This window comes from Polypterus senegalus, chromosome 10 (assembly GCF_016835505.1).
Source record: "Polypterus senegalus isolate Bchr_013 chromosome 10, ASM1683550v1, whole genome shotgun sequence".
NCBI classification, from domain to species: Eukaryota; Metazoa; Chordata; class Cladistia; order Polypteriformes; family Polypteridae; genus Polypterus; species Polypterus senegalus.
Genome location: NC_053163.1, coordinates 42,869,166 through 42,882,536, shown reverse-complemented (window position 1 = coordinate 42,882,536; position 13,371 = coordinate 42,869,166). Strand labels below are relative to the sequence as shown.

At 37.8% G+C, this 13,371-nt stretch overlaps 1 protein-coding gene across 1 annotated transcript in view; it reads left to right on the top strand.

Annotated features, from left to right (window-relative positions):
• col4a5 (collagen, type IV, alpha 5 (Alport syndrome)) overlaps positions 1–13,371 on the top strand; it is a 481,130-nt gene that overhangs the window by 237,194 nt on the left and 230,565 nt on the right. The window contains exon 21 of the mRNA XM_039765771.1: positions 6,285–6,458. Within this exon, the coding sequence (XP_039621705.1) occupies positions 6,285–6,458 (174 nt within the window). The remainder of the gene's footprint in view (positions 1–6,284; positions 6,459–13,371) is intronic.

The window sequence follows — 13,371 nt, the reverse complement described above, 5'->3', positions numbered from 1 at the left end:
AACAGTTCTTAGTTCTAAGTTCTAAGACTAGGATAAGCTTTTAACACTAGAATTACCAGAGCCTACGAAAAAACTCGTAATTCCGTCCCACCTTAAACTGCTTCTTAAATCCCTTCACACCTCTCCGCCAGCGCCCTTTGTCTTCTAAATGTGCTGATAAAGAGAAGCCAGCTATTCCATCCCCCCACCAATTTAGAACGTGCACGAACTTCTCTCAGCTCATGCCTTGATTGAGTATCTGGGAGTGAAGTGGAGTTTTAGAGTGAAATAATAGATCGTTGTTTGGAACACACGCATTTCATGTCTGTTCCGTTTCTACAGTAATCTGTGTCAACACATTGTTAAAACAGAAACTTTTTTATATTCTAGTAGTAGATGACAAAATGTAGGCATAAACTATATAATGTATGAAGCCTGAAGTCCAAATAGCAAAGAAACATTTTCACAAGAATAACACAATTGCACTTTTATTCAAACATATAACTGCAGAAAGAAAAAGCCGCCTTAACATGCGACATTGACACCAGTTTACTGTAACTGACTCCGTGGTTCAATAGATACAGCCCCGCTTGGAATCAAGGGTCACGGGTTCGATCCTGCCCCTCCCTTTTGAGAAGTAAACTGTTCTTAGTCTTACTGTTTTAGAATAAAACATACATTTGATTTCAGTCTGTAACAGCCGGTGCAATTTATGATCTTTGTAAAGGTTAGCTTTTTTTTTATTCACTTTTCACTCTCTCAGTCGCGGTCAGAATCAATCCATACAACCCCATCTGACACGGCTGTTTTCACTAAAGCGCGCTATAGCTCTGCAGTGTACCACGATGCATACTAACGCGCAACCCCCCGGTTCTGACACACAAACGCTGGCGAAGCTGCCTTCTTCGTATCTCACCGTCACTTGCTTTTCTTTTTATTCAGTTTTATTGAGTGTTCCTGCCAGTCCCGCATGTTGCTGTATGCTTTTTCTTTTGCACCCAGGACATGCAGAAGAAAGAATGGTAAAGACCAGTAACCGCGCTATATGCAATCATCAGACACTCCCCATCTGCCCGTGTCGTTCAAACACAGGAACATATATTGGTGTAAAAGTATAACAAAAGTGCACTTTTATTCAAGTGCACTTTTTCCATCGCCTTTTCCTGTAAGAAGCAGTGTACACACTTCTCTCTATGCTGTGGTTTCTATTACACACCTGAAAGAAAGAGACAATACATATGAACATATCCAGCATACAGCAACATGCGGGGACTGGCAGGAACACTCAATAAAACTGAATAAAAAGAAAATCAAGTGACGGTGAGATACGAAGAAGACAGCTTCGCCAGCGTCTGTGTGTCAGAACCGGGGGGGGCGTTAGTATGCATCGTGGTACAGCACAGAGCTATAGCGCGTCTGTATTCTGTTTCTTTTGTACTCCAGGGCACGCAGAGGAGAGAATAGTAAAGAGCAGTAAGTTCGGCGCTATATGCAATCATCAGACACTCTCCATCTGCCCGTTGTTTTGTTATACTTTTCAATACTTTTATACTGCTCAAACGGGCATGCTCAAAAAATACACGTGTAATGCCACGAAAAGTGCACGCAGACACTTCATTTCGCAAACAAAACAAGTGCACTTTTATTCAAAACTACCTGTATAACCGAAGAAAAAAGAAAGCAAGATACAGTAGGCGATTGATACGACATCTTGCATGGTGCAATGCTAAGAAGTGCAGATTTTCATTCCGTGCTATATAAAATCATCACATTCAAATATTAACAGTTCCCACACACCCAAGGACCGTCCTTCCTACATTTACGACACGTGTACTTGTTGCCGTGTACACACCTCTCTGTGCTATGGTTTCTATTACACTGAATGAGCACCTGACACTGTACTTTCTTCCCTGGGGAAGGTCCGCATCAGAGAATTTCCAGTTCCTGCATAAATTCACACCGATCTGACGCTGTTCGTTTTCAAATAATATTGCATTAGTGCGATTATATTTTCACATATATTGTCTCTTTCTTTCAGGTGTGTAATAGAAACCACAGCATAGAGAGAAGTGTGTACACTGCTTCTTACAGGAAAAGGCGATGGAAAAAGTGCACTTGAATAAAAGTGCACTTTTGTTATACTTTTACACCAATATATGTTCCTGTGTTTGAGCGACACGGGCAGATGGGGAGTGTCTGATGATTGCATATAGCGCCGAAGTTACTGGTCTTTACCATTCTTTCCTCTGCATGTCCTGGGTACAAAAGAAAAAGCATACAGCAACATGCGGGGACTGGCAGGAACACTCAATAAAACTGAATAAAAAGAAAAGCAAGTGACGGTGAGATACGAAGAAGGCAGCTTCGCCAGCGTTTGTGTGTCAGAACCCGGGGGGCGTTAGTATGCATCGTGGTACACTGCAGAGCTATAGCGCGTCTTTAGTGAAAACAGCCGTGTCAGATGGGGTTGTATGGATTGATTCTGAACGCGACTGAGAGAGTGAAAAGTGAATAAAAAAAAAGCTAACCTTTACAAAGATCATAAATTGCACGGCTGTTACAGACTGAAATCAAATGTATGTTTTTATTCTAAAACAGTAAGACTAAGAACAGTTTACTTCTCAAAAGGGAGGGGCGCAGGATCGAACCCTGACCCTTGATCCCAAGCGGGGGCTGTATCTATTGAACCACGGAGTCAGTTATAGTAAACTGGTGTCAATGTCGCATGTTAAGGCGGCTTTTTCTTTCTGCAGTTATATGTTTGAATAAAAGTGCAATTGTGTTATTCTTGTGAAAATGTTTCTTTGCTATTTGGACTTCAGGCTTCATACATTATATAGTTTATGCCTACATTTTGTCATCTACTACTAGAATATAAAAAAAGTTTCTGTTTTAACAATGTGTTGACACAGATTACTGTAGAAACGGAACAGACATGAAATGCGTGTGTTCCAAACAACGATCTATTATTTCCACTCTAAAACTCCACTTCACTCCCAGATACTCAATCAAGGCATGAGCTGAGAGAAGTTCGTGCACGTTCTAAATTGGTGGGGGGATGGAATAGCCGGCTTCTCTTTATCAGCACATTTAGAAGACAAAGGACGCTGGCGGAGAGGTGTGAAGGGATTTAAGAAGCAGTTTAAGGTGGGACGGAATTACGAGTTTTTTCGTAGGCTCTGGTAATTCTAGTGTTAAGTGTGGCAACAGAAGATGAATGGTTAAAAAATGTTTTACATATAATGCATAATAGGTTCCTCCCAAACTCTGAAATTAGTAGGAAATGAAAAAAAAATCCACAATTTGTTACTAAGAGGTAGAAAAGGACTGTAATGTGTATAAGACAAATAACTCCAATGCAAATTGTTGGGCATGTGAGAGCATGAGAGCCACCATCAAGAAGGATATGGGGGAAGCTAAAAGCCAGTTTGAGAAGAACGTAGCAGATAAGGTGAAAGATGACCAAAAGGGATTCTTTCAGTATTTTAATAGTAAAAGAACAGTCAAGGTGGAGGCAGACTGTATCAGGAATAGCTAAAGGATATTAAAATATAGACAGTGAAATAGAAAATGCTCTAAAGTCACATTTTTCTGAAGTCTTACATGTGAGGAAATGTATAACCTCCTAGCAGTAACAGGAACTACTAAGAATGGAAATTGTAGAAGTAGATGTACTGCTTAGATTAAATAGGCTAAAATCAAACAAATCACCAGAACCAGATTGTATATATGAGTGCTTCAGGAGGTTAGTGTATACATATTTAAACTCTTGATGCATATTTTCAGGAAGTCATGGCGCACTAGAGATATTCCAAAAGTGTGAAAAATGGCAAATATTAGAATATTAGACTATATACAGTAGTCCTAAGTGTGGAGTACAAGTCAAAAAAGGTTATATTCATGCACTGATTAGAACTCATGTGGAGTATTGTGTGCAGTTTTGCTGTTCAGACTACAATAACATAGCAGTGCTAGAAAAAGACCAGAGTAGAGGAACTAGGCTGATTCCAGGACAGTATGGGATGTGTTATGAGGAAAAATCAAAACAGCTGAGCCTTTTCAGTTTTAGCAAAGGGAGATCAAGACTGATATAATTTAAATTTTTACAATTATGAATTGAATTAGTACAGTGGGTACTTTAAAATGAGTTCAACTAGAAAACGGGGACACAGTTGGAAACTTGTAAAGAGTACATTTTGCACAAACATGATGAAGCTTTTCTTCACACAGAGAACCATAGACACATGGAATACGTTGCCAAGTAGTGTGGTGGGCAGTGGGACTGTAGGAAACTTCAGTGCTAGACTTGATGTTATTTTAGAAGAATTAAGTGTACAAGACTTAAACAAGCAAAGCATCAAAACCAAAAAAGCTGTCATATCTTTCATCTAATCCAAACTGTTAATCAGAAAATCATAATGAAGAAAATCATAGTCAGGAACCAGAAAGTCAGAAATAGCAAAAGTATGATTTCACATAGGTTGTTTTTGATTTGAATATTAGCAAAACTGGATACTGATGTGTATAATTCATTGGTTTTATTTTGTTTCAGCTATTATGTTGATTTCAGTGGTTCTGGAGACACACTTTGTAGGAACCAACTCCACATTGTAATTATAGCAACTCAACATGGCAGCCCCCGTAAAAAATAATTTTTATCTATAACTGAAATCAATAATATTTTATAACAATAACTATACAGAATCATAACAGTTCCTCTTATGACTAAATTTTATCGATTTTCTCCATCATATATTCCTATTTTCTGATGGTTTAATTTTCTTGCATTAGGTTTTTCACCTCAATATGGATAGTTATTGCATTCATGACACATTTTTCTATCGTTCATGTGGTTTTTTTTTTAATATTATGTTTGTTATTTTATGGTTTTAGTTTTTTGTTGATTTGCTAACGGCACCAGACGTTACCTCACATGATGTCATTACCAATTGCAAAGCTTTGTAGGTAATGCCATGTGTTCTGCAATGTCCAAGATTGTGGTTTCCAATCCCCTCTAATACATACATATTAAGTTAAAGATCTCTGGCTTTTGACTTTTTGCATTTGTCTTTTAACTATACATTTTTGAATGATTGTTAAATGAACTCTCTGGTTTCAGTTTTCTTATTGTTTTCTTGACTAATATTCATCTTTCGGTCCATTTTCTTTATCCCTTTTGGCCAGCGGGCAGAACATTTCAAAATCACAGTCACATTTCCACAATGACTGAAATAAAGAACATAAAGGCCTTAATGAAAACCATCTATTTGTCCTAAGCTACTTCTATAATCTTTATTGCCTTGCTGTAGTTTCAGTATTATTTGGCTGTCAAGAAATATTATGTTGCACTTGGCTTCAAGTTTCACAATTATGTAAAATGTTCTTCAGTTTCATTGTTGTATCATTTATTATTTCTTCCTTTCACCGACACTTCCTACCATTTTAATATCTGCTTAGAATGTTGGGAGGTATAATGTCTTTTTCTAAACTAGACTAACATCAATGGAAAAATTGAACACTTATCTATTATTTGTTTAGCTGGGATAACTGTTGCAAATTAGGAAACTGAATATTTTTTACTATTGCAATATACTTTTTTTAACTAATTTATTTTTGGAAGACTTAGTGTTAACTTTATTTGACTGTAGCCTTTTGTCTATAGCAATTATATATTTTTTACTGTTATATTTTTGTTTCTATAATGTTGCCATTTTATTTTCTAGCAGGTGTCTCTATTTTAGAGTTTCACATTTTGCTGGAAACTCTTTTATCAGCACTCTTGTAAAAAGTTTATTTTTTAAATTATACTGTAGCTTTCTTCATCTTAAAATAATGCAAAAAAATTTGCATGTATTCATTTGAAGCTAGATTAAATGAATGGATTATTTACTTTGATTTCATAGCAGGGTTCTTGTATAGACTAGAAATTAACACCTACTCTCAGAGATCTATGAAATGATGCATTACCTGCGAGAAATTATTACACATTTTAATTGTTTGGCACAGTATTTTTATCTTACCATTTCCAACTTTCTTTGTTCTCACTAAGACTGGGTTTTTTAAAGCTTGCTACAATTTTTCATGTTTTTTTTTTATTTTTTATGTCTATATATTTTGTGTTATATAACTAATAATATTTATTTTTATTATATTTAATAACATGATTAGTACTATATGTAAAAGTATAGTATGAGACCAAATTGTTGTGTCTATTATGTCTTGTGGAGATATACCTGGGAATTTAGAATTCTCTTCTAATTGAATCAATACTTTAAATAAGGTATTGTTTTTGGTTTGACACACAGGTTTGCCTGTGCCTGGTGATCCAGGACAGCCAGGATACCCTGGTGAGAGAGGCCTGAAGGGAGACGAAGGTCCCCCTGGAATTTCATTACCTGGAAGCCCTGGAAGTATTGGTTTAACTGGACCTCCTGGACCCCCAGGACCACCTGGATTACCAGGACCAACTCCTTCAACAAGTAAGTGTTACTTGAATATCAACAAAACAACTTATATTAGTAGTAAATTAATTTAAAAATTGTGCAGACAAAGACCTGCAGGTGGTTATGGGAGTAGTAATTGAATTGTCCACAGCAATTGTAACAAAGTTACACATCCATTAGAGTTATATTAAAAATAAGGAGATTGGTTACAAAATTAGAGAAGAAAAAAAATGTTTTAAAGCTTAAGGTACACTCAGTGCACACCTTTTTAGCTGTGCATTCCTTTTGTTGCAGTTTGTCTGCTTATTTAAAAAAGTGACTATCATACTTTAGCTGATATACTGAACTGTATATAGCTTGCAAACATGTTAAAATGGTTAAGCTGTTGTTCAGCCAAACATTAGAAATAGCAGCTGTGACAGATAGGGGCGCTGTCATTCCCTTGACCCCTCAGACAATACGTCAGACACCAGGTAAAAGTCCAAAGTTTGGATTTATTATAATAATAATGTGAACAAAGCACCCTCCACTCCACAATACTCATAAATAAACACCAATCAATAAACAATCCTCCTCTCCCAGACGCGTTGCCACCCTGACTCAGCTCGTTTGCCTGTGATTTCCCAGAGTCCTTTATAGACCTTGACCCAGAAATGTTTCGCTCCTCTCAGTCCATGTGATTGGCAGTACTTCCAGGTCAGATAAAAGCTCTTCATTTTCATCCCGGAAGTCTCTGAGCCTCCCTGCAGTGTCTCCTTGCGGCCAACAAGGTATCTAGCATAGCTGTGAAAGAAAATTCCACCATCCATGATGCCCTGCTGGAATTCGGGGCACCTCCATGCTGCCGGAAGGGCTCCATCTAGTGGCGTGGAGGTATTGGCCGGGATGAACGGCCGACCATAGTTCACACAGCATAAGTGATTTAAGTAACTGTGACTCTTGTATGATTGTTATAATTAAACATGGTGCTTTCCACATCTCACAAATAGCTGTTAGTCTAGGGTATTTACATAATACAGGTTCTAGACTTTACAGATATGTCAGGTCAGGCAACGAAACAGCTCAGGACCCTGGTTGGCAACACCATCCTGGCAGGCACAAGGTCCAGTCCCATCCTCCGGAAATGACCCTCTATCTGCCACAGCCAGGTGTTATGTGGGCATCCCCTTGGCCTTGTCCAACCACTCAGGTCCTCAACAATGAGGATCCTGCGAGCTTAATCACCCTTGGCGAATCGCGCCACATGGCCATAGTACCAGACACTCCCACACAATGCAGGTAATTTGCCTCACTTGGGACTCCATTAGCAACAGCACAATCGACACAAAGTCAAACCAGTGATACCCAAGGATTCTCCAAAAAGACACAGTACCAAAGGAGTCCAATCTTTGTCTCGGATAACTGTATAGCATCCATGTCTCGTAGTCATATAGCAAAACTGTGACCTTATGACCCCATGCTCTCTCAGTCTGTCTACTGACTTCATAGCAAGAGTTACCAGAAACATGAATGTCACTGCCGAGGTAAGTAAACCTCTCCACATGGCAAGTCATAATGTCAGAATTTGGCATAAGCAGCATGTACTGAATCTATTGATCCTATTGTGATAACTGTACAGTCTGTTGGTGATAGTATAATACAGTATAAAATGTTTTCTTTGTACTGTATATATTTGGTATCTGAATATCTGCTGAATACCATTTGAATGCCACAGCATATCTAAAGGAACACCATCCAAAAATAATATTTTTAATATGTTGCTCTCCCCATGTGTTTTGTAGTGGTGGCTGATAAAAAATTTTAATCTCATGTTTTCATTGCTAATGAAGATCAAATAGTTTGTAATATATTACAAACCAATGGTAATCAATGCTGTACAATGACAGATGATATGAAAACATATATGGGGAAAACAAAATCTCAGGTTACTTGTGTTTCATAAATCTCATATTACTCATGTTGCATAATTCATATGTTAGTTATTCCATCATTTGCTCACCACGTGTAAAAAGCACATTCATTTTTAATAAAATAATGTTAAATAGATACTTAAAAAAAAATAGCATCCATCTTAAAAAGGAAACACAATTCCCTTGGGACTGAGTTTTTCAGTTCAAGATTAAAGGAATCCCCTCATTCACTGGTCAAGAGTCCTGTCATTTACAGAGCAGTTTTGGAAAGAATGGGGGTGGGGTTCTGCTGTGAGGGGTTTGTGAATGCTTGGTTTCACTGCAGCCTTTTCCATGACTGCTGTGTTTTCGTATTGAAATCCAATAGAAATTTCATCATAAAGCTGTCAGTTTGACTCCAAACATGTCAATGAATTTAAACATACTTGAAGGGTTAATTGAGTGGCTGCTGAAATATAGTTTAAAAAATCACTAAAAAGATGTGTACCATACTGATCATACAGATGTGTGCCATACTGTTGGAGCCAGTAATCACTTATAGAACTTTCTAGACTGAATGCAGCTACATGTAGTCTTCTGCAGTGTAGTATTTATTACAAAGTCTTTCAACCCCAATTATCAAGTAGGAAATGATCAACGAAGAGATGAAGAATAGAAATAGAAAGGAGTTAGAAAATACAGACAGTGAAATAGCAAATGCTTTGAACATGCAGTTTATTGAAATTTATACATCTGAAGAAGTCAATAACCTCTCAGAAGCAATAGGGGCAACCAGTGGTACACAGTACACCTGTAGAAGTGAGACACTAGTAGAAATTAGCACAGTTGAGTACATCAGTAAAAATGCAGAAGATTCAAGATTGCTATACAAAAAGATTATATATAATGATAATATATAATATACAAATTATGAAATTAAATGTATAAATGTATACATGGCCAAAAGTCCAAAAATATATGTATATATTGTTGGAAGTTTAATAGCTTGAACTTGAATTTGGACTTTGAATTTTAGTACCAGGCAATGTTGTTGCTAGAAATTTTTCTTAGTATTACATCCCTCGATATAACAAAAGCAACTACAATTAACTGCACAATGTACATTATATGACAGCATCATGACATTATATACAGCTGGAATGACTGATAATTTATTTCACAAAGCCACACGTATATAAAATATAATATAACTAGATAGCCGACGCTCACCATAGCATACGGCGGTGTAAGAATAGGAAAGGAAAACAAAGAAAAAGGAATTCAGAAATCAAGAAGAAAGAAATACTTCTTGAAAGACGCAGTTGTGAATAAGTGTTTTGCTGGAGATGACAGATAATGAGTCGAAAGATCTAATCTCGGAGAAAGCTTGAATTTCAGCTTCACCACCATAAATTCCAAATGTTGCCATGTATTGATAGTACTCTTGACTTATTGTGATAACTCGACTTGTGCTGGAAAGAACAACAGGAAGAATGTTTCCAAATCTGTCCCAATGTGATGCAATGAAATCTACTGCCCTATGTCGTAGTGAGAGTGCATTGCCTTCGTCAACTGTTTGGGTCAAGAAATAACCCACTGATAGGAACAGGCAGTTGCCGGATCCCAGAATATAGATGGCGTTGTACAAAAACCCATCGACAGAGAAGATACTGTTGTTCATTTTATAACAAAGGCTTAGGAAACAACCGTTGCAGTACAACGAAAATAGCAAGGAGCGAAACCAGTGCCAATGGTCAAGAGAGTACCTTTCTGTAGCAGGCTACGGAAAAGACTCCCAGGCACAGACATGGCCAAAGTGATAGGTCACACGGTCAGGCTAGATATCGGGCAGTGACATGACACCAGTGGGGTAATGAGAGAGGAGTGGGGAATGCCGTAGTCCGAAGGAGGAATAGGACTCGAGAAAAGCGGCGTGGGGGTGTATGGGAGGCCGCAGGCAGCGTGGGGAAGGGTTTGGAAGAGGACGAATAGGAATCGAGAAATGCTGTGTGGGCTGTGTGAGGGTGGGACCGGGTTTCAAGAGGAAGCAGGACAAACCAGAAGAGAAATATATATGAGATATATAATTGCACTTATGTATGCAATATATAGAGAAAGTCTTACAAAGTAAATATAATTTGGGTTTGCTAGACATGTTTAGGGATCAGAGGGAGACAGAGATGCATTGAAGACTCTCTTAAATTAGAGTGACTGAAGTGGGAAGGAAGCTGTTTATGTGAATGAGGTCTTTGATTATTTTTCCTGCACATTTACTGACCTATAATTTTACAGATTATCAGCAGAAAGTATCTTCAGAACTGCAGTCCATTCTGCTGTCCAAATGGCATGATGCAGTTTCTGTTTTGGATGAGTAGATGCATGTCTATACCAGAAACATATGGAAAAAGTGTAGATGTTTTTAATGGCAGTTGTGTAAAACTGAGTCATCATTGATGAGGGCATATCACATTTTTATGTGGGCAGAGAAAAAAAATCAGCTTTTCTGATAAGAGAATTTATGTTTCCATCCTTGTTCAGACTGTGAATAATAGGAATGCTAAAAAATGTAAATGATTCCACCTTGCTAACAGTGACACTATTTATAAACTATGCTGTCAAAGGTGAGGAGTATTTTATAAAATTCTCAATTATTTCCATTGTTTTCATAGTGTTTAGTCCCATAATGCTGAGGGCCAATCCAACTCCTTCTGATATTGCACTGTGGCTGTGATACAGGCCTATCAAGGTGGTGTTATTGCCAAATTTATGCAGTTTTACAGATGGGTAATTGGAACCACAGTAATTAGCTTAGAGACACAAAACATAATGGTGATGCCACAGAACACACTTGTGAGAAGACCATGTAGCCAGGGCCATGTAACATGACTGACATTTCTGCTGCTTCACTTTCTGATGTTTGTTTCTCATGGCATATTTTATACTGAAAACTTTGCCAATGAAAAACTATAATTGTATTAATTTTTCAATAAAATACATGGATACAATCCTAGCATATGTACCTGGAGAGTCCAAACACTATGCAATATATTAAAAGGCCATGAATACTGTACCTGATCTGTTTGCATGGTAACCAAGCCATACTGGGTCAAGTAGAGTCTCTGTTACAGACCTGAGATGCTGAAGAATTAGATGTTGAAATGTGTTCATTATTGCAGAGCTTAATGCCACTGGCCTGTAATCATTAAAACTGGAAGTATTTTAATGTTTACCATAATAAGATTTTGAATTCCTTGACGCAACCAGGATCTTTGCATGGAGCTAAAGACTGACTGCTAACTGATCACCAGTGTTTTAGCTTGGAAGGAGAGAAGTTCAATGGCCTAGGTAGTTTATAATCTTTCTTTCTGAGGAAGAGCAAATTGAGTTCAGAAATGCAGGAGGTAATGTTTAAGGAATTGGGTTGGACTATAAAAGAGGTTAGCCAGATGGGTGAGGGACAAAAACAGTCCTGTAAGGAGTAAGGTTTTTTTCTCAAAGCTACAGTACAATTAAGCTATGGGGGAGGAGGTTGCTATTGGAACCAGTAATCTGAAATCCAAAGGTGGGTAGTAACGAGTTACATTTACTCCGTCACATTTACTTGAGTAACTTTTTAAAAAAATTGTACTTCTAACACTGCACCATACTTTTTACTTTTACTTGAGTACATTTGTGAAGAAGAAACGCTGCTCTTACTCCGCTACATTGGGCAACACTCGACTCGTTACTTTTTTCCATTTACACATTAGATATGCTATATTTTTGCTAGAAAGAAGTCGCCAGTGCATCTTCTGCATGACTGTTTCACCAATTGGACGTAGCAACAATAATCACATGACTCCATGTCACCAATCAGACGTAGCAATGCAGTCACATGACCACACACAAACTTCCTGCATCTGCAGCCTGTGAGAGACTTTTTAGCGGGGCTCCTGTTCACTGCTAAACGGTCATAGCTTCACTTCAAGAACCTTGAAAGCCAACTCCTGCTGAAGCTTAACCATCACTTCACTGAGTGAAGAGCAAGCACGTTTTAACCAAACATGCACAGGCACAGACAACCTAAATTCACAGCCGATCTGACACTGTTCATTTTCAAATAATATTGCATAAGTGCGATGATGTTTTCACATACTGTATATTGTCTTTTTCTTTCAGGTGTGTAATAGAAACCACAGCATAGAGAGAAGTGTGTACATTGTAACAGGTACACACGTTGTAAATGCAGAAAGGACGATTCTTGCGTGTGTGTGTGAACTGTTAACATTTGAATCTGATGATTGCATATAGCGCTGAAGTTACTGCTCTGTACTATTCTTTCCTCTGCAAGTCCTGGAGTACAAAAGAAACAGCATACAGCAACATGTGGGGACTGGCAAGATCGGGGGAAAAAAAACATGCGGTCACTGATTACAAACCGCAAGATGTTATGTGAATGGATATGAATAATGTTGCATCCATGACGCAAAGTTTTCCGAAGTGTACTATACAGGTCATAAAACGGATAATTCCAAATATATATACCTATGTCTGTTTTTTTTGTTTTTTTTTGACATCATAGACCATAAGGTGCATTGTAATTCAGCGTGAGCAGGAACACTCAATAAAACTGAATAAAAAAAAAATCAAGTGACGGTGAGATACGAAGAAAGCAGATTCGCCAGCGTTTGTGTATCAGCTTTAATCCCTCCAGATAAGAGAATGTCTAATTCCATTGTCTCAAAACGCCACTCCCATCTCCAGTTATTCCCAGTTTCAAATAATAACTAATAGCGTCAGATAAGACGCTGGCGGAGAGGTGCTAACGGTTTTAAGGTGGGCCGGATCTACGAGTTTTTTCGTAGACTCTGGTAATTATAGTGTTAAAACTAAATGTATTTCTATAATTTCTGTTCAGTTTTTGTCACTTGATTGCATGCAACATGGATGCTTAATATTACTATTAATATTACTCTCAGAAGACCACATGTACACATTATCATTCCAGCAGCAGCAGGCAATATCTTTGTGAAATAATGACATACGAGTATAGTGAAAGAATGTCAATGATTGTGTGATAT